At 40.3% G+C, this 24,773-nt stretch overlaps 5 protein-coding genes across 5 annotated transcripts; 3 read left to right on the top strand and 2 right to left on the bottom strand.

Annotated features, from left to right (window-relative positions):
• Positions 1 to 5,543: 5,543 nt before the first annotated feature.
• Positions 5,544 to 8,211, top strand: MELLADRAFT_40556 (uncharacterized protein; the record flags this gene model as incomplete). Its single annotated transcript, XM_007417747.1, has 15 exons — positions 5,544 to 5,635; positions 5,719 to 5,862; positions 5,958 to 5,974; positions 6,061 to 6,146; positions 6,220 to 6,271; positions 6,347 to 6,410; positions 6,473 to 6,563; positions 6,642 to 6,982; positions 7,052 to 7,073; positions 7,163 to 7,184; positions 7,265 to 7,360; positions 7,426 to 7,615; positions 7,686 to 7,756; positions 7,831 to 7,899; positions 7,967 to 8,211. 15 exons carry the CDS (start codon positions 5,544 to 5,546, stop codon positions 8,209 to 8,211), a joined length of 1,602 nt encoding a protein of 533 aa, XP_007417809.1.
• Positions 8,212 to 11,667: 3,456 nt separating this feature from the next.
• On the bottom strand, positions 11,668 to 13,080 carry MELLADRAFT_50842 (uncharacterized protein; the record flags this gene model as incomplete). Its single annotated transcript, XM_007417755.1, has 4 exons — positions 11,668 to 11,841; positions 11,915 to 12,027; positions 12,160 to 12,364; positions 12,449 to 13,080. The coding sequence occupies 4 exons, from the start codon at positions 12,836 to 12,838 to the stop codon at positions 11,668 to 11,670; spliced, it is 882 nt and encodes a 293-aa protein (XP_007417817.1).
• A 3,535-nt stretch (positions 13,081 to 16,615) lies between these two features.
• On the top strand, positions 16,616 to 18,310 carry MELLADRAFT_76003 (uncharacterized protein; the record flags this gene model as incomplete). Its single annotated transcript, XM_007417767.1, has 4 exons — positions 16,616 to 16,857; positions 16,928 to 17,011; positions 17,091 to 17,659; positions 17,751 to 18,310. The coding sequence occupies 4 exons, from the start codon at positions 16,638 to 16,640 to the stop codon at positions 17,793 to 17,795; spliced, it is 918 nt and encodes a 305-aa protein (XP_007417829.1).
• Positions 18,311 to 19,958: 1,648 nt separating this feature from the next.
• Positions 19,959 to 20,560, top strand: MELLADRAFT_95049 (uncharacterized protein; the record flags this gene model as incomplete). Its single annotated transcript, XM_007417774.1, has 3 exons — positions 19,959 to 19,989; positions 20,086 to 20,420; positions 20,516 to 20,560. The coding sequence occupies 3 exons, from the start codon at positions 19,959 to 19,961 to the stop codon at positions 20,558 to 20,560; spliced, it is 411 nt and encodes a 136-aa protein (XP_007417836.1).
• An 878-nt stretch (positions 20,561 to 21,438) lies between these two features.
• On the bottom strand, positions 21,439 to 23,525 carry MELLADRAFT_45876 (uncharacterized protein; the record flags this gene model as incomplete). Its single annotated transcript, XM_007417753.1, has 9 exons — positions 21,439 to 21,822; positions 21,905 to 22,170; positions 22,239 to 22,400; positions 22,466 to 22,601; positions 22,687 to 22,830; positions 22,904 to 23,020; positions 23,103 to 23,132; positions 23,221 to 23,330; positions 23,412 to 23,525. The coding sequence occupies 9 exons, from the start codon at positions 23,440 to 23,442 to the stop codon at positions 21,796 to 21,798; spliced, it is 1,023 nt and encodes a 340-aa protein (XP_007417815.1).
• Positions 23,526 to 24,773: the final 1,248 nt, after the last annotated feature.

Below are 24,773 nucleotides of genomic sequence, written 5' to 3'. Positions count from 1 at the left end.
AAACCATTGAAATAAACCCCAGGTCCAGGGTGAAGCAGAGCTTGCAGCAATGAGAGCAAGTTGATGAACATGCAAGTGATTCTCCCAAAAGTTGGCATCAATTCAAAGAGTTTTTCATGGTTACACCCAACCAAAACTGAGTATCCTACATGTGCATAATTGAGGTGTGATACAATCTGATGGTGAGGGATTGCTTGCAGATGTGGGTGGCCGCAAGGGAGTATAGCACAGTGACCAGCTACTAGTCACTGGTAGGCCAGAGACTACCATAACTTGCAAATTTCAGAGAACCTTCAGAAAAAAATCAAAAGAACTTAAGATGGTACCTGCAACCATCTGGACAGTTCTCTAAACCAAAACAAATTTGACAATATTTCATTTTCAGAGTAGCCTTACTGAGAAAGCTCCAGAAGATTGTGGCAATTCTTTGATATCTTCAGAAGATTTGTTCCTGTAAACCAGGTTTATGCCCATACACACATGCAAAATGTCTGGCAGATCCAGATGGTACTATGTTCCACTCTGTACAGAGATCTATCAATTCAAAACTTCTTTAGAAATATTGAATTTTCAGAACACTTCAAAAAGGTCTTCTGACAAGGCTAATGATTCTTCCCTGTAGCCTCACTTATTTCCGTAGACACATGCCAACCCCCGACCTCAGCGCAGTGCAGCACATTTTGCACAAAAGGTGTGCTGCCCTGAAAAAGGGACTTTGAGGACTGCGCTGCTCTGAGAAAGTAGCACAGTGTGCCAAAAATGAAAAGTCCCTTGCACTGTACGCATAAAAGCGCAGTGCAGCACAGGGGTTGTATTTGGCAGGTAAAAAGCAGCTTGCAGCCGCAGAACTTGGGCTGTGGTGTGGTGCAAATGTGAACAGTGGCCAAAATGACATTGGTCCCCTGCGGTGTGCAATGGCACAGCCAGCATCTTTGGATTGGATGCAAAAATCTGAGGAGTTCTTGGATTTTGATTCCAAGGGAAGCTCCCACCAAGGATCCATCCAAGGCAACGGCAATGGCCAAAATCTGCCTTGGAGGTATTTCTCAGGTGCCCTTTTGCTCAGGGGGGCATCCAAGGACTCTTTGAATGTTTTTTGCCAAGGCGACTATGCGGGCAGTGTGGTGCAGTGTCAATTTCAGCCAATCTGAATGCACTGGTAACCAGTGCAGCCACATATTGCTTGCAGCTCCGTAAACCTTGTTTATCCACGTGGACAGATGTGAAATGTTGATGAATCCCAACAATACTATCTACACCCCTGTATGGAGCCATGGTGTGTGGATATCATGGTTTTGTGTTCTAGCCTCAAGCTTGGATGTTTCATGATCTCCGTAAACTGTGTTCATCCATGTCCAAGGATGCACAATGTCTGATGGGTCCCGAAAGTGCTCTCTACACTCCTGTATGGAGCTGTGGTGCAGGGATATCTTGGCTTTGTGATCTAGCCTCACACCTAGATTTGTAATGGCCCTGTGACAATTGTCCCCTGCAGCAGGGATTTGTGGCCTACAGCAGGCCTGTTGGCAGCCACAAAGCCCTGCTACAGCGGGTTGTCAACACGGTACTGTTACACTGCACCTGTAAAGCCCAATGTACAAGTGAGGCCGGAAAAGATACGACACCAGTTTACTCCGCTGGCCCCAACTGGTGTACTGGGTGGAGTAAACTGGTGTCGTATCTTTTCCGGCCTCACTTGTACACTGTTGAGTACCATTCAATACAGGTTCTTGTAGTGGTAGAACAAGCAGGGGAAGACTTGACTTCAGAAGGAAGTCAGTCCATGAGAAATTACTTTCATGGTAATTTGAATATACAGACTGCATCTAAGAACTTGTTCTACACAGGGTCTGAATGTCTCTATATATTGGGAACTTGCACTAAATGTAGTAGCTTGGGAGCACCAAGATGTTTGGTTGGCCAAACCTTTGACTAATGTCTTGATGAAACATGGTCTTATTGAGAAGATGTGTACAGAATTATTATCTTATTTGATCTCATTCTCATCCTATTAGCTAAGAAAGCTTAAATTCAACCACCAACATTTTTTAACCTTTTGAGTTGAGACATTGAGAAGATCTGGTGAGTAGCAGTCTTGGCATAGTCCTTCCAGTGATTCAATGGGACTTGCTGGTGCATCATCACAACAAAAAACTCCAGCAAGACGGTCAGCCATACTGTGGTGAATCTGAGTTTTGAGGGATGCTTTGATCTTGTTTCACCTTTTGGCTGTCCAATAGAAGCACAAGTGTTTCAAGTGCTGTGCTATGTCAAGTAGCATATGAGCACAAATTAGACCTTTACCAGTGATAAAAATCTGGACTGCTCCCTGATCATTTTCATCATTGCTACAGGCCACCTTTATGAGTGGTTCCACTACTTCTCTGGGATGTGATTTTAGCTTGTATTGTTTATATCATTCTTTTCACTCTCAGTCACAGATCTGCTACCTCATACAGTTAGTCTTTTGTTGTTAGACTTATTCAGTCTATCAACATTTTTTGGGGGGGTCTTTTGGGCTGTAGACTAGCCAACGGCACCACCAACATATTTACCTTGGATTACAAAATCCGAGGTATCCTCGGATGCAAAACCCCGGACAGAAGCTTCCCGAGGTTTTGATCCGAGGTAATTCTCAGGGCAAAAAAATACCTCGGGCAAAAACCTTGGACAAGGTCTGTCCGAGGATTTGCCTCCAATGATGCCTTGGATTTCTCAACCCGACGCATCTATGCTGGCAGTGCGGGGTAGGTTCTGTTTCATCACTGCTACAGGCCACCTTGATGAGTGTTAGAAGTGGCCAAAGCTTTTTTTCTTCAAGAGAAATCTTGGTCCGCATCCCTCTTAACTGTAAGGTCAAGGTTTGATTGCATTAACTTTGGCCTGAGACCAGCAGAATCTTCAAGCAACTTTGCTTGGAATTCTTTCAATGGCTCTAAACATTGTGCAACTTCACAAAAAATCAAAAAGAGCTTCTTATAAGCCTTGTATACCACTTGTGTCACTTGTAGCACCACTTTACTTGAGCAAAGTGCCAAATTTGAGCTGTCAAGTTCCTGTAAATATAAGTCATACTCAGCGCACATGTAGGCCTGCATGCTGAATCTGTCAAGATAAATTTCCTCACAATATAGGCGTGCTGGCAGGCAAAAATATGACAAGGAAAAGAGGAAGAGCTCAAAGATGCTCTTCCAAATCTATTTCAAGGTTTCATTATGGTGAGAGCCCCAAAACAGGGGTTTCAAAAACAATCAAATCCATCATTGAAATGAAATCATAAGATGAATTCATAAAACCTTGATGATCAATTACACACCATTCATTCAATAATAAACAGCATCATCCATCTGGAATCAATTAGTGATAAACAAACTTCATTTATTATCAAGAATGTGTGTTTATAAGCCAATCTATATGAATATTGATCATAAAAAGATCAATGATTATTAGTAATGTGTTAGAAAGCAGTTGAATACAACATTGAAGAGTGCTAATAAATGAATTGCATATTGAATTTATACCAAGATCATTACATTTTTTTGAGATGGTAAAGAGGGTTTTTGAGAGCTGTGTACCACTTTTATTGATTTGTACAAGTGCCTGCAGAAAAGATACATATGTCACCCCCTGGCCAAACTGGCTCACACTTGGGCGTATCACATACACTGTAACAATCTTTTGGCCCCAAGGGTGTTGTATCTTTTCTACAGGCACTTGTACATATACTTGTGTGATTTTTGGCAAAATTGTTTTCCCTTTCTTCTTCATCTCTTACAGAGCTTCAATTATTTTTATCATCATAAACTTATGCAGTACCAGGTCACTCAAGCCAGCCTCTCTATCAGAGAAGACATGTGTTTTATATGCTTTATATTACACTGTCATTCTGTAATAACATCATGAGAAAATGTTGAGCTTTCTTTTATATATTGACTTAACTGGAATAATACTTATAGCAAGTATTGGGATTACTTCCTTTGTGCCTTTGTCTTTGTCTCTTCTATTCCAAAGAATTCAGTAAGCTCTTCTGTGAGGATTCTTTCAGAGAGGCGATCTTAGGAAACTTCTATTAGTTAGTTAACAAGTAGATCATTCCTCTTTAAGCTCTGTAAATATCTTGTTGAGCTTTGAGTTCCGCACCATGTCCAAGGCTATCACCATCTGAGGATACCTTGGATTTTCCAATCCAAGGCATCTTTGTGGGCAGTGCATCCTACTGAGATGAGACACCTTAATTTCTTGCATACACATTTATCCCTGCAATTGATATACACCACTCTTCTGTGTCACTCAGCAGGATATTACCTAGGCAGAAGAAGGTATGTGATCTATCAAAGAAGGCTTTGTGGTTTCAAGGTTTTATGTGCCAACATGGGGCATTGGATGTTTGTTGTCTACTTGGAGCCAAATAGGCCAAAATATTGAGCTTTGGAGCAATAACCTTGTTGTGCAACTGCAGCCAAACCCTGTTTTGGGGCAAAAACCCCATGTCCTTGGAGCCAAAAGGCCCAAAAATCAAGCTGTGACACAATTGTACATTTATAGGAGATAACAGGGGTCCTATCCACATCAACACAAATCAAATCCTCACTTGCTCAGCTCATGATTGTTGACGTTATAATCTGCTCGTTACATTTCACTATTTCTGTCTCATGACAAAACCATTTTGCCGTCATCTTTCCCATGTCTTACAGTCCGGTCTTATATAGCGGCTGCGTCCCACTCCAATGCTTCGGTCTCATGAAACATTTCACTGCATACTATGTACATCATTTCGTCATCTTCGCTTTATTTTGGTCTCAATCAAGTGTGATACCTTTCTCTTTCCGCGTTGTGCTTCATGGTGTTCATATGAGTGGAATTGATGAGTTACGCACTTTGATCATCAGTATCAAACCGATAAGAACCTTGCATATTGAATCAATTCTTTTACTCTCGTTTCATCAGTTTTTCCGATATTCACCTGTTTTGGCACCGGTAAATGAACAGGCAAGGGAGGCTTATCGCTGTGTACATCTCAAGATCTTCTAACATTCAAAGACCTGCAGACCCCGGCCTGGCTTCAAGCACCTCAAAGGCCATGCAAAGGCACCCTCCAATCCTCACAATTTTGTAATTTAGATCTGCGATTGAACTGCTGGACGCCTCAGAGCTCCTTCGAGTAACAGTACTAATAAACTGTAAGCCTCAATTATGAATTTATTCTTCTTGAGTCTACCCACCATCGCATCTATGTACGTACACGCGTCAAGTTTTTTTGGTACCCTAATAAATTTAGTACATGTATGAGATCTTAGAAATGAATCCCGTTGTGTCGGAACAGCACTTGGATTTGTCTCGCATCATCCGGATCTGGTTACCCTTCCTATCCTCATTTACGAAATTCAAGTCCAGCTCAGAAGCTCTGACGATCTGCTAGGTATCCATCCGCTTCCCTGAGCAGAAGGTTCGCTGCCGACCCAATCCCTGCTTGTGTTTTCTCACTTTCCGTCGTTCCTTTCCAGGTTTTGTCACATTTGATCGCTCGTTAGACAGTCAACAAGATGCTGGGACTTAATTTCTCCGCTCCGTATTGCGGGCTGGAAGGGAAGAACTTGAACAGAGCTGTTGCTTTCTTATCCGGAATGGGTTTTCTGTGCGTGTTTTCCCATTTCTCCTCTGATCAAGGAGCTTCAGACTAGTCCAAGTTAAATCGCCGCTTGGTTTCTCCCTCTAAAGCTTATTCGGATACGATCAGGGTGTTATGGGTGGACTCTTGACACTTCCGGCTTTTGTTAAAGTCTTTCCAGAAATGGATACTATCTCGTCTCACCTGAGCGAGCAACAAAAAAGTAAAAACTCGACCCTCCAAGGTGCTGCAATGTGAGGAATTTCTAATAAAAATTTCGTGTCTTCTTCCACTTGCTAAGAGCCCATACATACACTTTTTTTCTTGTCTATATTTCCGTTGGTTCCAGTGCTCTTTATGAAATTGGTAAGTTGGCTCCGAGAGTCGCCCGTTCATCATGATCATGATCATCCAAGTCAAAGTTGTTAATCATATGATCGATGTAAAATCAGGTTGCATGATGGGAGCATTGAGTTGTTTGTATTTCGGTGATAAGTTTGGACGCAGAAAGGTTATTTTTGCTGGTGCTACTGTCATGGTCAGTCTTTTCTTGAATTAAAAATCTTGTGAAACTTCTCAATCTTACATGCAAGTATGTGAGAGTTATCCAGGTGGTTGGAACTATTCTCCAGACTACATCCTTTAGTTTAGCTCAACTTATAGGTAAGCAATCACGATAAAGTCAATAAAATTCTCTGAAGTAGTAGACTGATGACATTTATTTCGCGCCGCCTAAAGTTGGTCGGATTGTAACCGGTTACGGAAATGGTTTCATCACTGCTAGTGTTCCCGTTTGGCAATCGTAAGTGATGTGATGAATTGAGGATCATCCCATACTGTCGCTAATGCATATACTTTTTGTAGAGAGTGCTCTCGAGCCTGCGACCGTGGTAAACTGGTGATGTTGGAGGGAACTTTGATTACCGCAGGAATCATGATTAGTTATTGGGTCGATGTAAGTGAATGCATCTTCAAGCTCTGGCAAAACTCGAAATCTCAACTGGGAGCTCAGCTGATGAAGATTCTATTACAGTTGGCATTCTACTTTACAGGGGAGTCCTCAGCCTCTTGGAGAGCCCCGATTGCATTACAAGTCGTCTTTGCAGTTATCATCATGTCTAGCGTTATGTCACTTCCTGAATCCCCTAGATGGTTAGTCAGAAAAGGACAAATTGAAGAAGCTAGGCAAGTCTTTGCGGCCTTGGATGGAGTTTCAAAGGACGACCCATCAGTTACGAAGATCATCAAATCCGTGGAAGAATCTCTGATTGGTTCGGAAAACCCGCATATGTTAGATGTCTTCAAGATGGGAAAAACTCGTAACTTTCATCGTGCAACATTGGGATTTGTCAGTCAGTGCTTTCAACAGATTAGGTATGTTACAAATCTTCACTGGTAGTGACTACATTATAAACTTCAGCTGAAACTCTTTTTGTATTCTAGTGGAATTAACCTCATCACCTACGTGCGTATTACCTTTGAATACTACTTTTACTCCGGTGTCCAGGTGGGGAGGGGCAATCGTGACTTATCTGCTAAACTTGTTGTTTCCAGTATGCAGCCACAATTTATGAAAGTCAGCTGCTTTCATATTTCATCTAGTCTTTTCAAATTCCAAAGAAGCCTAGAGATTAAACTTTGAACGATTGTTTATAGATTACCTTCACTTAAGCCCCATCTTATCGCGAGTTCTAGCCGCATGCACTGGTACCGAGTTTTTCTTGGCTTCCTGGATTGGTGTTTATACCATTGGTCAGTGCTTTCTGTTACGGTCTTGAACGTTCAAAGTCTATCTAATCAACATGTTACCATCTCAGAGCGTTTCGGTCGACGAAAGTTAATGCTTTTTGGCGCCGTTGGTATGTGTCTTAGTATGGCTGTACTTGCAGTTGCTGCATGGGCTATTCAACCCCATGTTGGCCTCAACAGTGCTTCGGCCGCGATTGCGGCCACGGTCTTCTTGTTTGTCTACAACTCATTCTTCGGAATCGGTTGGTTAGGAATGTCGTACGTATTTTGTTTAGATGTGATATATTTTGTGTATCGTGATGCTAAAGTAGATCATCGTATCTTCAAGATGGCTATACTCTGCTGAGATCCCTCCTTTGAGTACTCGAGCTGCTTCTACCGGTATCAGTACTGCGTCCAGTGAGTGGACTGAAGTTTTAGCTACGTTTAAATGAGATTGCGTTCTGAAACCCATCATTCCCTTTATTTTTCAGATTGGATTTTCAATTTCTTGATCGTCCTCATCACGCCCATTTCGTTTCAAAACATTGGATGGAGAACATGTAAGTCTTGAAACTAAAGTATTTTATAAAAATTCGCTAACCCCCTGTTATCTTTTCCGTCAATCAGATATCATCTTTGCAGCCATCAACGCCTTCATTGTTCCTGTTGTGTATATCTTCTTCCCGGAAACTGCAGGTCGATCCCTCGAAGATTTGGACGCTATCTTCGCCAAGTCAGGATGGCTCAACGTAGTCCATAACGCTCGTCCATCAGTGACTCCACTCGAAAGTTCTTTGAAAATTAAAGATTCTGAGAATACCAGTGAGACTAGTAATGAAAAACCACTTGAGAAAGACGGATTAGAACAATAAATGTTAATTTTCAATCTTTAGCGTTCATTTTCTGTGCATCTGACGAAGAAGGACTGTGTTAGATTGTATCAACTCATGAAACATCTTTGTGACTATGTCTTCCTTCGTGTAGCTTTTTCTTACGTTCAAGCTAGTTCATAACACCATCTCATTATTCATACTAACAGGAAGATGATTTCTTTGCATGTTTTCCCTTAGACGTATTTTCTCATTCATCTATTCTTGGTGCTCATTTGTTGAATTCCATATTTTGTTATCATTGGTCATATGGTCTAGAAGGATGTTTAATGAAACATCCATCATGTGATAAACCCAGCATTGAGCCTGTTATAGTTATATGACCAGGCAACTCAGAACCATACCTGGTTTTTGTGAATAGCAAAGCTACAGCCACAAGAGAATCAACTTTCTTTGAACCTTGAGATGGGTCTTGATTCAGTGCAAAGATCCTGCAAGTTTAACTCGGACTTGCTTTTGAGTTTTTCTTGTATCTAAACATTGCAGTCAAATCTGGCTTGATTTTTTAGATCAAAAGAAAATCTAACAACAACCCAAGGAACTTTAAAAATCATACTTGTCACCAAGAAACCTGAAAGTTGAAAGTTGAACTTCTTCTTGAAACCATCCAAAAGTTCACATTGAGTTCAAAACATCAGAGATAACAATTGAGGATATCACATCAACATTTTTTCCACTTTCTTCATAGCATTACAAGAAAACATCAGCAGTACCAAGACAGATCAGTCTGGGCTAGGCCTCTGCCCAATAAATAAGCAGTGGTCATAATGATTGGGCAGTAGCACAAAGTGATTTCTGATACAAATCTGAGTCAAGTCAACCAATACCCCAAAGTTAAACCAAACGATGAAAGATATACACTGAGACTCTCGTATCCACGCACCTCCAAGTTCCTCATGTGTATAGAATTTACCCCATAAAACATTCTTCTCAATCCACAAGAGAACACACGCACAAGCACAATAACAAGAGACAGAAAAGAAATCGTGACATAGGCCCAGAGAAAAGTTGAGAAGTGTACATGCACAAATATCAAACTAGGTAATGATCACACAACAAAAAAACAAACAGTCAATCAAGAAAACTCAATGGTCAAAGGGAATCGGATCAATAAGATGAAATAAAGAGTTAAAAGACTAGGCGATTTTGAGAGATAAGGGTAAGTGTATAATCATGCTTGTAAGTCGGAATTACGCGTAGGTAGAGTGAATTGTAGAAGATATACAAAGAAAAGTTAAAAACACTTGTTTTTTTTTCTTTCTTAATTGTAACACTCAACACAGACCAGAAGTAAGATTTAAAACGTCCAAAAAGATAAAGGTCCAGATACATATTACAACAATACATCCCACCAATCACCAATCTCTGCTGAAATAATCTATTCCCAACCAAACAAAAAAAACTTTCTTATCATCTCGAATTTATCCCTTCTACACTTTATGAGTAAATCAAATCAATCACATTACACAATGCTTAAACAGATGAAAACCTCAAAACAATGAGTGAAAAAAGTATGAGCCAAAGATTTTGGATTCAGATCCGAGGAGGTTTTGAGTTCTCAATCAATTGCAATAGTTGATTGAGAAGGATGATGTAATCCAAGGTTGGCCAATGATTGTAGTTGTCTCAAAAGAGCGTCTTGTTTCTCCCTACGTTCAGCTTCCTTTAATGGTAAATGAGACGATGGTGAGCTCAAAAGAGAGTTGATGACCGTTGGTGGGGTGGGCTGAGAAGCAAAGGTGTGATGATGGGAAGCCGCTACACGCCCGGCTGGCAAGCGCGTCTGATGCAATGCTGGTGGGATTGCCTGGGTAGTAGGAAATGATAATGTATCACTGGTTATGCCGGTCGCCGTTTTAGCATTGCCTTTGATGAGCAGGTCGAGCAAGTTTGAAGCTCGAGGGGTAATAGGCTCAGCGGACGTAGTGCCATTGTATTGATTGAAACCCACAGTTGGGGAGCTGTATATAACGGGCGATGGATATGTGTTCAAATGTTGAGTCGCTTGGGACGTTCGAGATGTGGAGAAGGTAAGAGGAACAGATGTACCCCCAGATCTCGGTGAAGTCATGGGTATATCGGGTCCACTATTGTATCCGCCAACGCCGTTCGATGGTGGTTCAAACGCAGGGTTTCCACGGTGCCGAGGAGTGTTTTGCTCTAGTTCGCCATCACTGCTAAATTGACCCATGTCGGGATGTGGTTGAGAGACATTATGATTAAGCACACCTGGAAGCGACATTTCAGGATGGTGTGAATGACGTCCGATCGAAGATAATGGACCAGGGGTTGGGGCCTGTAGCATGGCCAAAAGACGTTCGACTTGTTGGGGAGCGGGCTGGGGTCTAGGAGCTGCTAAATGACCATGTTTCGAGTACATCGCTTCAGCCTCAGTCATCCGTGTGACGGGATAAGATGCAGAGCGATCATTCTCAGTCAGTTGAACTGGATCAAATCCGTTGTGGGAATTGAGCAGCTGAGACAAAAGATTTGTGGAGGTAGATTGAGCGTTATGTTCATCTGATGAGGGCATCTGAGTAGAAGAATCTCGATAACTCGAGGACATTGATGAGGCGTCTACAATTACTTGATACTTCATTAGTAAGTCTCGCAAATTTCGAAATGTTGGTGATGGCCGATCCACTTACAAGACGTAGCAATATCATACCCTTTGACGACATCAGTGTCGGCATCCGATGCCAATTGGTTTTGTTGCTGGTGTCGTTCATTGTACGTCAAGAACTGGATCGGTTTCCCATTCGGCTTGAGGTAGAAACGAAAGATGCTGTCAACGTCATGATCGAGTACACAATAGCCTAAATTAAGCGCCGAGTGGACTTCAGGAAACCGACTCACCACTTCAGCAGCTTCACTAGGTTTTGAATCGCCAAAAAACAGTTTCTGAAGAGCCCTTGTGCCTTCATCTAGATCATTCCAAGGAACCTCGGGGTTTGCTTCAATTTCGTCTTCCGTGTTGCTCTGAGGTTGATCATCAATGTACACATCAGCATGAAGATGTTGATCCTGTTTGATCTGATCTACATCTTTCTTTCGATTATTCTTTTTCTTTTTCTTCTTGGCTGATTGTGTCAGTCTAGGCTCTGGTGGCGGAGGGGGGGAAGGAACAATCTCTTCATCGAATTGAAAAGTCTGCAGCCGTCGCGCTCGCTCATAAACCGCAGCCGCTTCAAAATTATTAGCACCAGGGTAATGAGCATATCGAGATTGTGCAGCGGCTATAGCATTGATCTCATTTAGCATCATGTGAGGAGGATGTTGAGAATGTTGATCGGGCTTGAAAGACGTCGGTAAACCATAGTCGCTCGCACACAGTAAATTATGGCGAAGAAGCCATGTGCGCAAATCACTACACACGCAGATGAGGACTAGATGAGTATGACTGGTCCCACAAGAGAGCCTCAAGGGACGTGTCTTTAGCTACCTGACAAAAGGTACAACCATATAGAACTTGGCGGAAGCTCGGAAACCGTGGATATCGGGTTCGGTCAGGTGCTGCGGGGGAATGTTCGACCAATTAGAGGAAGGTCTCTTGGGTGAAAAAGCTTCCGATGTGAAAGTAGGGAGGTCTGCGAGAGGAAACCAAGCGATTGCCTGGAGGTACCAAAAGAAACGTTTTAAATGTCAGCGTTGAGAAGAGCCATCACAAGTTCCAATTTCGACTCACACTGATTTCTTGGCGAGTCTGAGTTTCAAAGACAGTCTCATCAGGTATCCCAGTGACAAGGTACATTCTTAATTTTTGTTCCCTGATCATGATTTCAATAAAGTGATCATCCCCTTCAGAGTGAAGCGTACGATGTTTCGATTGACGGTGAGATGTGTTATTGGGACCTGAAGGAGTTGGGTTCGAAGGCCTTCCTTTCTGAATGGCTGATAATTTGCTATCCAATCCCCAAGTAGAAGATAAACACATATGTGATGTGATGTCAAAACCAGTTTCTTCAAGTACTTCACGAATCGCACAATCTCGTGGTTGTTCATTTTCATTGATTTTTCCACGTGGAAAGGACCAGGAAGAGTTTGCTTTATAGCCTTTGACAAGAAGAACCTTACTAGCATCCGAATTCAAGATGATTGCTCCGCAGACCGGAACACGCTCTTTGTACCTCAGAAACTTATCGTAAGCTGCTTGACTGAAAGGAGGAAGCAGTTATCAGTGTAAGAACTTTGTTGTGAAGATGAAAATAAGATCAGCCACGAACGGGTCCCATCCAGAGAGTGGAGCGCCTTCGGTTCTTAAGAAATCGCATTTCTCGAAAAACAGTCGAGTAAAGGTTTTGAGATTGTATGAAGGTAAACGTAATGAACTGTTGGGTCGAACAAAATCCTCATAAAACCAATGCGCCTGTTCGACTTGAAAGCAAACACGTTCGATTTGAGAAAGCTCAACAGGGGGTAAGTTGAGAATAAATCGAGAAGCTAGATCTTCAAGAACATCCTCCAATGACATGCGACTAAAGACAGATGCTGAGGAGGCGATAGTTGGATGTGAAGGAATAGAAGGTTTGGTGATAGCAGTGGTAGTGGTTGTACTGGTGATCACAGTTGTGGTTGATTGAAATCCAGCCTGATCTGAAGCTGAGGACATTTTGATATGAGTGGTTTTGAACAGAGTTGAGTTGAAGATACGATTAGCGAGACAGTCAGAGAGAGATAGAGAGTGGTATATGAGTACACAATCAGTGACACTCAGAAAGTCAGATTTGGTTCAAGGGGTAAATTTAGACTGAGTGAGTTGTCAAGTGACTGAATACTCAAGTGACATTCAATCACTACAAGCAACTGATTACCCAACCAATCCATTCACATCTCATTCCCATTGGCACCAATGCTGATCAAACACCATCTCTCAAATTCTACAATCTCCAGATCCAGATCCTCAATCTGCATTCATCAACCAACTAGAGACCCTTTCTAAATGACTATTGCGGGCTTTTTGGTACTTTAAAAGTCATCATAAACAATCTTAAAAGCGTGCACTTAAGCTGACTTGACAAGAAACAGTGCTCAAACAGCATGCTCTTTTGGTATTACCACATCAAAAAATGCTGCCAATATTCTGCATATCTGAAGTTGATCAGAACGCAGGTACCACGCGAGGATTTACAGTCAATCCAATTTTGCTTGTCCAATCGGATTTTATTTATTTATTTTTCACTGCAATACAGGTGATTCTATAAGCATAAAGATATGAGTCATATGCTTATGCTGGAGTTGTGAGTCTGACCAACCACAGCTGACCATAGTCCACAGTGCTTGATTATTACAAACCTGTCCTCATCACCATCCCTTTGTCCTCACACACATCGTTCCAGCTCAATCCTATCTTTCATCATTCATCCTCTCAGCCAAAGAACCGTAAGGTGAGTGCTGACCCAGTCTTCTAGGCTTTGATTTCAGGCTCTTTGTTTCGATTCAGACCTCTCAGCTTCGGTTCAAACCTTCCCGTCTTCAACTCAACCCTTGGTGTCTTTGATTTGATTATGTAAAGTTCACTCACTCAATCGAAAACTAGCTTGAACACAATACTGATCTTCCTTTGAATTATATTTTCAGTTGAAGTTCATTAGATTCGAGTGGATTGTTCAAAGCACCTTTATCAGCTACTTCCAAAACACTCACAATTCCTTCTCAAGCGAATGATGATAAAGGATTGAAGATAAAAAGTCTCGATTGCTACCCACACAATATCAAAAAAGAAGGTGAATTGTTGCCATCACTTGATCACCCCAATGTCGGTTTAATCTACTCAAGCTTATGTTTAGTGAAGTATTGTCTTTAGATCTTAGTCTCATTTTTAAATCCTTCCTTTAGGCTTCAGCTCCAATTCGTAAACGTCACATCCAATTGTTGAGCTCTGGATGTTTTTTTGGTCAACTCGATCGTTCCATTTTTATATAGCATTCTTAGCTTTGGGAATCTGTCGCATCAGATCAAATCCAAAGCCTTAATGTGTATTCTGCTTGTATTTCATCTTGCCTCAGTTTGCTGTTGTAATAAAAGACTCTTTGAATTACAGTCTCTTCCTGTGATGCTTCAATTACTTTTCAAATGCATTGCCAGCATGTCTCAAGGTGAGGAGATCATGTGCAATGATAGTGGTCACAGATAGGCTGAGTACCAACAGTTCTTAGACCGGAAGTCTGCAAGGAAGCCAGTGACTACTAGCACCAAGTATGAGCTCAGGTTAGATGGCACGAGGAAACAAGACAGTTCATAAAAACAGTGCTTCTATATACCGTTGCAGGAGTTTCATACACTCTAAGATCAAACTGTGGATCTAATGAGACACATTGTACTCGTAGGCAACCGAAAGAGTCCAGAAAGTATATCAATCATAAGAACTCAGAATGATGAATATAAACTGTTGATGTTATTAACAATGGCCATTTAGATGGCAGGTACAAACTTCTATATACAAATAAGACACTTATTCTTTCTTGAGTATAGGAACAACAAAATCACATAGCAAGAAAAAACTACAAGATCCACAGACTGAGGCAGATTGATGTGAAGCGTTGAGAAACCAGGGTAAGTAGCTTTACTGATGATTTGCAATAAACAAGTCACACCTTATGAACTAACAGTATCAACACAAATCAACTTACACAGGATTGATCGATGACGCGGAATTGGATTTAGTGGATTGATTGATCTTCAAAGTACTTTGAAATGTCTGAACCAAAGACTAGAGCTTAAGTTGACAGACAGAAGGGATTTGAGAGAAGTGAACCATTTCGATTAGTGCGTGTTTAGTTGGTTAACAAGAGTTGAGTCAAAGAACAACATACCTTGAATTAGCGATAGGGTAAGGACTGATAACGATTTGAGTTGATGAGCTCGAACATATCCGATGAACGGACCAAAACATTGACCTGGCTGGATGGATGAGGAAGATATTCAGCAATCCAATGACTGATCTCAATACGAGTAAGATATTCAAGGAGCTTACTTGAGTCAAAGCCGAGATGTTTCAGTCGAGACCAAAAGGGTTGAATTGCGGAATGAAAGACTAAGTGATAAGCCCAATTCTCAAAGGATAGTGACGAGGTAGAGAGAAGCGATTGGATGATTCAAGTGATGCATGGATGAGTTCGGAGAGGATGGATTGATGCTGAATCCTGAATCTGATGGGTCGAGACTTGGCAGCATCGATCATCAACAACCCTCTACACTTCAATTGTGGTATCTTGATTGAAGGCTATGTATGCTTATAAAATGGCCTGTATTGGCCTGTATTGATGTGAAAATAAAAAATAAAAAATACGAATGGACAAGCAAAACTGGATTGACTGTAGAATAAACCTGCAAATCTCAGTCTGCGCAGCCAAGATAGATTCCTTTATACCCTGCTAGATCAATGCTGAGTGGTGTAACCTCAAGATGGAAGTTGAATAAGCAATATATTTTCACTTTATGACCATAACCCAAGCTTGGAAGCTCAGCATACATTCTCATGCTTCAAGTTCCAACCAAAACATTATGACTCCCAAGACAATCCCAATCCCAAAACAATCCCATTTTCAAACCACTACTATTCCCAAAACATTCACTTTGTTTTTCAGATCTTTTTTTACCTCTTCTGTGATCTTTAAAGTGTCAATGTGTCTCAAGTAATTTGAATCACCAGTAAAATTTAATCTATCTGAGGTGAAGCAATACATACCAACCAGACTGTCTGACATTCCAAAGTTCAAGATCATCTTGTGTGAAGAACACCTTTGAGTCTGTGCTATGTTTGAGATAATCATTCCAGCATTTCTCTTGGACTTTTGAGGTAGGCTTGAATCAGCTGCCTCACTGAATACGAGAGGTGGTTGATGTCAAAAATACGTACCTCAGGTGTTAATTAGCTCAAGCCATGCTTGCTGGATTTACATGGGCTGGGTTATCATTCTTGTGGCAGAAAGGACATCTTCCTTGGAATTCATCTTACTTGAGAAATGACCAGAGAAAGATTTTATCTGAAATTTGCTTGTGTGCACCTTGATGACTCTAAAGGCTTTTGAGGTTGAATAGTGAAGTTCATACAAACTTGAAGGCTAGTCTGAATCTTGACCCTATGTAGCTGGGCTAATCTGCTAAATGTCCGCGCAGAAAAGGATGATTCTAGAGAAAGAGAAGTTGTGTAAGGTAAAGTGTCAAGACTGTGAAGATGAAATTGGGTTGACCAGACAACTCTATCGACCAATTCATTCATTTCGACCGAATCGAATCGAATCGAATCGATGATCCTTAGTCAGTTTTTCATTTCAAGAACTCTTCATTTTCATTACAATCAATCGATCACTTCTCTCAAAAAAACAAATCAATCAATCATCAACTTCAAGTTCTTCATCTTAACAATCTTATCATCAAGCTTTTTCTTAAACTCAAGACCAACATTCATGCCTGTTCCTATCACCACTTCATCAACTACCTCGACCAACGTCACATTACCTACTAGTTTCAATCCGATCTTAAAATCAATTGCTGAAATTCCTGGTCCAAATCTCGATACCGATACATGTGCGCTTCTGGGACCATTCGCATTAGCCATTCAAGGCTTGATGGCTTGTATCGTACTGGGTAGTTTACTTGTTAAACGTCATAGGGAAAAACCCAAACGTAAGTTTCTTTTCTCAATAAGATGATGAATCTGATCACTATCTTCTTACAATTGGTGTCTTTCATTTAGGAAAATATCGTATATGGACAGCTGATGTGTCCAAGCAGGTCATCGGTCAAGCTTTTGTTCATTCACTCAACATCCTAATAGCAGGTCTGTCGGAATTCCTCGTCGATTGAACATCTCATCATTCTAGAATTAAGATCTGATTTTCTCATTTTTGATCTTTAAGCCTCGATTGCTTCTTTACCTTCAAAAGGAAACCCATGTGCTCTTTATTTTATGAATATCTTTATTGACACCACCCTTGGAGTCTTCATCTTACTTCTTATCTTACGTTTCTTAACTCATCTCTTATCTGTCCTTTTACGATTACCTCCTGCTAGTATGGGTCTTGCCTCGGGCACCTATCCACGTCCATTTTTGATTTCATGGTTAAAACAACTTGGTCTTTATCTAATCGCACTTGCACTCTTGAAGTTAACCGTAGTAGCCATGTTTTATGTAGGTGGAGAAACACTGATTCGATTTGGAGATCGATTGATCGAAGCTGTGAGCCCGAATGCCAAGGTTCAAGTCGTTATAGTCGTCATGGTCGGACCTACAATCCTCAACGTATTACAATTCTTACTGATCGACTCTTTTATTCGACATACACCTACACCGGTTCATGAGTTACTCGAATCAGATGATGAAGAAGAAGAAGGCGATGGAAGTTATAGACCAAGTTCAGATGAGGAAGAAGATCTGGATAGAGATCAATCAGATCTTGAAGCAGATTCAAGTGAACGCGTTGGACTGGTGAGCGAACGTCGCTCGAAACCTCCCTCCTCAAAGCCATCTAGACATCATCAAAAGTCTTCTTCTATTAAATCCGATCGTCATGTTCCAGCCGCCATCACAGGCATACACTCCTACCCACCTCGGCCCTCAATAACCGAAACACGAGAGCGTAAAGTAGGGAAATCTATCGAAACAAGACCATCAACAGATCCAAATCAATCCAACAAAGTAGAAGAAGGATGGGAAGATGAATCGTGGGCAAGATGGGATGAAGAAGATGGAATAAGATTAACGAAAAAACCTTCAAGTCCAACCGAATTAAAGACAGGTATGATGATGAGTGAACGAAATTCAATTGGGATGTCAAATATGGTGGTCAAGAATAATGAGAGTTCGTGGTGAGAGAAATAGAAAAAAAAACTGCCTTATATTTAAAAAAAATCCCTCCCCTCCTTTCCTTTCTCCCTCAATTATATATAGATTCATGTAATGTAAAAGGTTTTGTATGATATGTTATTTAGCTTTTTTCTTTATTTTTGCATTTCTCTTTTTTGCTGGGTTACACAAAAAAAAACATAGACAACGAGGGTGAAATACGAAAGCTTGTAATAACTGTTCACTTTAATTTGCATCTTGATATAATGAATCTTTTGGATGAGATCACACGAGAATATGACTTCGGATTTGATTGACAATTTGCAAGTACAATGAGGATATGTAGATTGTTGTAGCTAAACCAAATGGTGATGAAGCTCATAGTGGATTTCATGTTATCAAGGACTTGGTTACACAAACATTAGGATAAAACCACCTCAGCATGGTCGATGCTCTTAATTACACTATATCAAATCTTGAAGAGCGTGTCGTTGAATAAAATGAGAAACCTTCGCAAACTTGATATCCTCTTATTCTCTTCTAAAGTTTTCAATCTGTGTTAGAAACCTTATCTGAAATATATGCAACTTTAGACTGGGTTGTGATTTCGATGCTCTCAAAGCTAAGCCGTGTTTTTTTCTATTCTGATACTTTGAGTTTGATTTCCCGACAGAAGCTAAGCAGCGGGATGAGCACAGAGCATACGTAATACCGGTGAAAGCAAATCAGGTCAACTAGTATCAGCACTGATGATGACCAGTGTTGAAGAATTATCTGATGACGAAGGTGAACAAGCGCTGTTCATCTTTTAACAGGAAGTATGTCAATGAAAGTGAACTTGCAAAACCCAACAGACAACGTTGATATGAAGCCTTATTTGGATGGTGTGGTCAGGTGGATATCGATGGTGATATCAGATGAACGCGTAAAGTTCCTTTCAAAAAGATATCACTGCACGCATACATCCACCGATCATATCCACTTCTCCGCTATCTGAGACATCAAAGATGATAGCAGATATAACTTGATTTCTCCCGTTCAGCAAATACTTTCTGTTTAACTTCAACGCATATAGTGAGTCTTAAGAAATCGATTACTTTAAGTAAGAATCACAAAGTTAATCCGAAATGGAGAAAAGTTAATGAACCTCAGAGTCAAAGGAGGAAAGACAGTAGCAGTTGTTGAGTTATATCAATTGTTTTCCTGAAGCTTGCAAAACCCTCAACCTGCCTTAATCGTTATATCTTGCTGATTTCCTTTTTGTTCAAACTTTTTCCCCTTTGCTTTACCCCTTTCATATAACTTGAACAGACATACAACTTGAACAAGATAAACCTTTCTTTTCAAACTAAGCTTGGACTGATTAACTTTTCATGTTTTTTTTTTTCGATTTGTATCTTCATTTCTTGAATTGATTTTACCATCATCACCTCAGCTTTCCCTCAGCTATTTCTTACTCAACGATTCCTCATCTTTTTTTTGGTAGGCTGATATATAATCAGTTTGGATCCTTGAACCAATCAATCTCTTTCCCCTTTTCCGAAAAAAGAAAACCAATTAGTTCTTCAATCCCGACAAGGCTTACCCATTCTAGTAATAGTCCTAGTAGATTCCAATACCATATATTCATCATCCTATTCTGATCTGATTACCTCGACTCTTGAGCTTCATAAAATCATCCTTCTCAAATCAATCTATCTTCACAAAGAAACCCTTCAAGTTCAAATCAATTCAAACAAATACGATGCCTTCATCACGAATAACCACTAAACGACTTCATATACTTTATACAACTCCACTTATACTTGGCTTAGGTTGTTTTTTCTTAATTTGGATTCCAATCTTTGGTTTAGTTCCTTGGAAATTAAAGTCGACTACTGTTTTGATTGTTGAATATGTTAATACATCGGATGAATCGATTAATAAAACCGATCATTCTTTAATGGCTCCAACACTTTATTTTGGACTCTTAGGTCAGTATTCTTGGTAATCTTCTCCTTTACTTTTTTTCTCTTGCCAAAGTAACCTTTTTCAATCGCTTATTTGACCCTTTTTACCAATTTTTATAGGTTCATGTTATCAACAAAACAAAAGCTCATCACTAGAATGCACAAAACTATCATTCCCAGCAGATTATACTACCACCATCTCACGTGCAGGTTCGATTGTCAATTCAGAACATTTACAAATCTCAATGCCAGATTTACCTCCTGTCTTTGGAGTTTGGGCTTTAATCTCTCTTTTAGGATCCTTTTGTCATTTGATTGGTAGTTTACCTTTCTATTTCTTTAATCAATTAAACCATTTAAGGTTCCTTAGTAAACCTTTCTTTTCGGCTTCACTTTGGATTCTTGGTATCGGTTGGGCTTTTGGGTTTTCAGCTGTACTTTCACTGGCTTGTTTTGTAAGTTTTTTTCTTTTCCTTCTTAAATTTACAAAGAGAAACTAACCTATAAATTTATATTTTATATATGTATAATGATCATATTTAGATTCAAGGATTTGGTGATGAATATATTAGATTCTCATCTTTATTTATTTTAAATTTTGCAAGTTCAGGAGAAATCTTTTATTTCTTGACTCCTGCTTTGTTTTTTCAAATCTTAATCATCTTATCTTTATTAGTTTCAATCGAAAACTCTCCTACAAAAAATAAAGAAGCTTTTGCTGATTCTTGGTCTAATCATATGGGTATTCATTCTCCTTAAAGAACCAAACCCAAAAAAATTAATCTTTTTCTTTTTTTCTTTTATCTTTTTCTCCTTTTCTTCTTCATCTTTGGGTTTTGTTTTTCGCTTCTCAAGTTTTTTTTTTCTTTGGCGTGGTCTTGGAAGTTGATGTATTTGTTTGAAGATTTTAGTTTTTCGGTACCAAGTCTGTTTGTAAAGATCTTTGATTGTAGGGTCCTTCTCTTTCTTATTTGTGATTACGTTATAACTTCTTTGAGTTTTTAACGGAGTATCCGACTTATCATCGTCTTATTTCTTCTACCTTTTTCTTCCTTTGCTACAATTTGGTGTTAATATTTTTCCATGTCTTGAATCAATTGGAAGGTCTTATGTTGGGATACTCAAGTGTTTCAGAAAGGAAGAATATGTAGTGTTGTATCGAGATTTCAATGCATACTATGAATGTTTATACCATTTGTGAGATCACATGTGTTTGAAGATCCTATCAAGTAGTAGTGGTCGGTCTACTTACATTGCATATTTCATCTTGAGCCAAGCTTCTGGACCAATCTCACTTTGGTTGGCCTCACTGAACAACCTAGAAACCTTACAATGGAGATTCTGTGGAAGAAACAGCCGTATATCCTTCCAACATCTTAATCAAACTCTTGACCTGGATCTCAGTTTGACGAAGCTGCCCAACACTTGAGGCGCTCAAGCTCTCTTTCAAGGTTTAAATAACCGCGCTACTTTGACTGTAAATTTGACACAATCGTATTCAAGGATTTAAGCAGAAAGTTGAACCACATGGCCGAATATAACAAGTTCTGCCCAGTCAAAAATTGCATATGCCTGATTACAACAGATGCATAAGTCGGAGATTTATAGTTCTGTTAAAGTCGCTATCAAAATGCTTCAAGTCTGTATTACGCATCTATTACGACATTCAAGCAGGAGCTGACTCATCAAGTCAGCCAACAACGCTTGATCGGTAAAACTCCATGATGGTTCTTGGAAATGAATTCTCTCAAACATGTCTTTCTAATATCTTTGTACAAATCTTTGGTTCGTCCACCTTCCGAAGCCACTGACATCCCTATCCAAGACACATCAAGCTAAATTCGCAGCTTTCATTGCCTGATGATGAATGCAGTGAGAAACATGTATTAACATTATGAGTGAACTTGGATAAAACCAAAGAAGACATAGTAGCACTTACTTTCAACATCAAAGCTCCGAGTTTGGCTGGCGAGTCACTGACGACTGCACCAGCTTCTTCCAATGCCTTTACTTTATCCTCTGCTTTACCCTTTCCACCACTAATGATAGCACCTGCATGACCCATTCTACGACCCGGAGGTGCAGTTCGGCCTGCAATAAAGCTGATCACTGGTTTTGGTACTGATCGTGTCTTGTTGTACTGTTTCAAGAACTCAGCTGCCTCTTCCTCCATCGAGCCTCCGATTTCTCCAATCAACACGATACCTAGTTACTCAGAAAACACGTCAGAGATTCAGAAGCAAGTTGTGCAAAGAAGGCCATGTGTGACTCACCCTTTGTAGCATCGTCTTCCATGAACGCTTTTAGAACATCAATATGCTGAGTTCCTGGGAATGGGTCACCTCCGATCCCTACACAAAGCGTCTGACCGAGTCCCACCTTGGTAGTCTGGTCAACAGCCTCATAAGTGAGAGTACCAGATCGGGAAACAACACCTGATGAAAAGATGTGATACCGATGAGTAAAAGATACAGATCAAAATGCAAGTGTCATAACTTACCTATACATCCAGGTGAGAAGATGTTAGAAGGCATGATACCAATCTTGCATCCACCACCAACATCAGGCGACATAATTCCAGGACAGTTAGGGCCCACAAGTCTTGACTTGCTCTGGCTCTTCAACACTTGTGCGATCTATCAGAGTCCAATGTGTTAGATAGGTTACACTAAGCGAGTGGTAGATTTCAGCTTTGATCCTATCAAGAACATATACACACACCCTGACTTCATCCTGCTGAGGGATCCCCTCGGTGATGCATACAATCAAGCCAATCTCATTCTCCACTGCTTCAATCACTGCATCTGCCGCAAAAGGCGGTGGTACGTAGATTACTGTTGCGTCGGGTCTAGTTTCTCGCACAGCCTACCAAACAACAACAAATATTCAATAAAGTGAGACTTGTGTTCCGAAAAAGTCAGAGATCCATCTTGCTTACATCTTTAACACTTCCAAAAACAGGAAGTCCCAGATGATGTTGACCAGCTTTCTTGGGAGACACACCACCCACGAACTTGGTACCGTAATCAAGCGCTTCTTTACAATGATATGTAGCCTAATGATTCGTCCAAAAGGAACTTATGAGTAAAACAGCAAGATTGGCTTTTGTAAACAACTAGGAATATAAGGTATCTCACTGTCTTTCCAGTAAAACCTTGACATATGACCTGTTTGAATTTAAATCGAATAAGCAGACAATCATGCATCAGTCCAGAGTCTAGTCAAGCCGACAGATCATGAGCCGTCGGGGTTAACCTTTGTGTTCTTGTGGATTCTGAGATTCGGAATAGAAAGATCGTAGGGGCTATTGATTCTAGTACTGGTGATAAATTGTCGAGTCTGTTCAATCGACTGGCGACTGAAGACTAGAAACCAAACCAAGAATTCGATAACCTTCAATCAACATAAGTTGAGTGGTAAGATATGAATGGAATCGGATCAATAACCTTTTGAACAAGCTCGTGGGTTGAGTATCATCCTTCTTTGAGTGGTTGGTTTGATTTTCTTAAGTAGAGTTCAAGTCAAGTTGATGTTTGAAGATGCTGAGCTGAGGACTTTTGATGAACCAAGTGATCGAGTTTGGTGAAATCGGAAGTTTGAGGGTCATAGTTCACAGAAGTTTATCCAGGTCACGTGTTAGGCGACCTGTCACACCTTCACATCTAGACCTTTCACACCACTCATGAAGGACCATCGATTCATTTTCTCGTTCACCTTGGCTTGCGCTTTTGTGGTCATCAAAAATTATGAGCCAGGCTATATGAAGTAGAAAATATTTTGTAACCAAAGATTTGTCTTTCAGAACGAGACATGTTTTTCTTAATTTCTATCTGAAAGGCCCTGCATAGTTCAGGAATTCATATCATCTTTGTTATCTTGTTATTTCTCTCTTTGGTAGAAAGCTTTGGATTTTATAATTGGAACAAGTGCAAGATGACTTTCAATCTTTGAGTTTTTGTCTCAAACCAGTTTCTCAAGTAAATATAAGCAATCCAAGCTGTATTTATCTTGAATAATTGCGAGGCCTGACCATGGCCAAAACAAAACTTGCCCCTCAGGGGGTGGTGCCTTAAGGATGAGTCGAAGAGTGAAGTTTCACATCCCTAGCTTTCCAAATTCCACCGGTGCTGAACAAAATATTTGGTTAATTGCTCTCAGCAGGTTCAATACACATCGCCTCCGCGTCCACCGCTCATCCACCCACGAACGTCGAAGATCCAACATTAACCCCGAATTTCTCCTTCGGGAGCCGTGTAAAGGAGACGCCATCCCGAATTAATCCTCAAGACGGCCAAATTACATTCTTGAGTTATGAAACAGATGAAATGAATCCAAGATGTAGACCCTTGTAGACCTACTCGGTCAATGAAGTATGAGAAGTGTTTGATGAATTGATACGAGATTGAAGTGGGGCGGACGGGATTTGAATTTAGATATTTGGTTGATACCGATCACTTTGCTTTGCACAGCTTTATCATAATATCAGACTTGTTCCTGAAGAAAATTATCAACTCAACCTCTCACACATATGTACCAAGCCTTCGACATTTCAGAACACATCAAATCATATTATGTCTCAAGATACCTCAACAAACGATACCCAACCATCCAACAATGAAGAACAAGATAAAGCAGCAAGAGTCTTACAATCTCATTTCAGGTTAAATTCTCAACTCTTATCATTCAAACTTCACAATCAACTTACAATCACATTCCTATTCTTCAATATTATCATAACAGGCAATACCATAGTGAGTTTTAAACTTCTTTGAGGTGATAACAACACTCTGACAACTTGCGTCTTTCAT

This window comes from Melampsora larici-populina (assembly GCF_000204055.1).
Source record: "Melampsora larici-populina 98AG31 unplaced genomic scaffold MELLAscaffold_78, whole genome shotgun sequence".
Classification (NCBI taxonomy): domain Eukaryota; kingdom Fungi; phylum Basidiomycota; class Pucciniomycetes; order Pucciniales; family Melampsoraceae; genus Melampsora; species Melampsora laricis-populina.
This window is presented reverse-complemented; position numbering and strand designations above follow the sequence as displayed.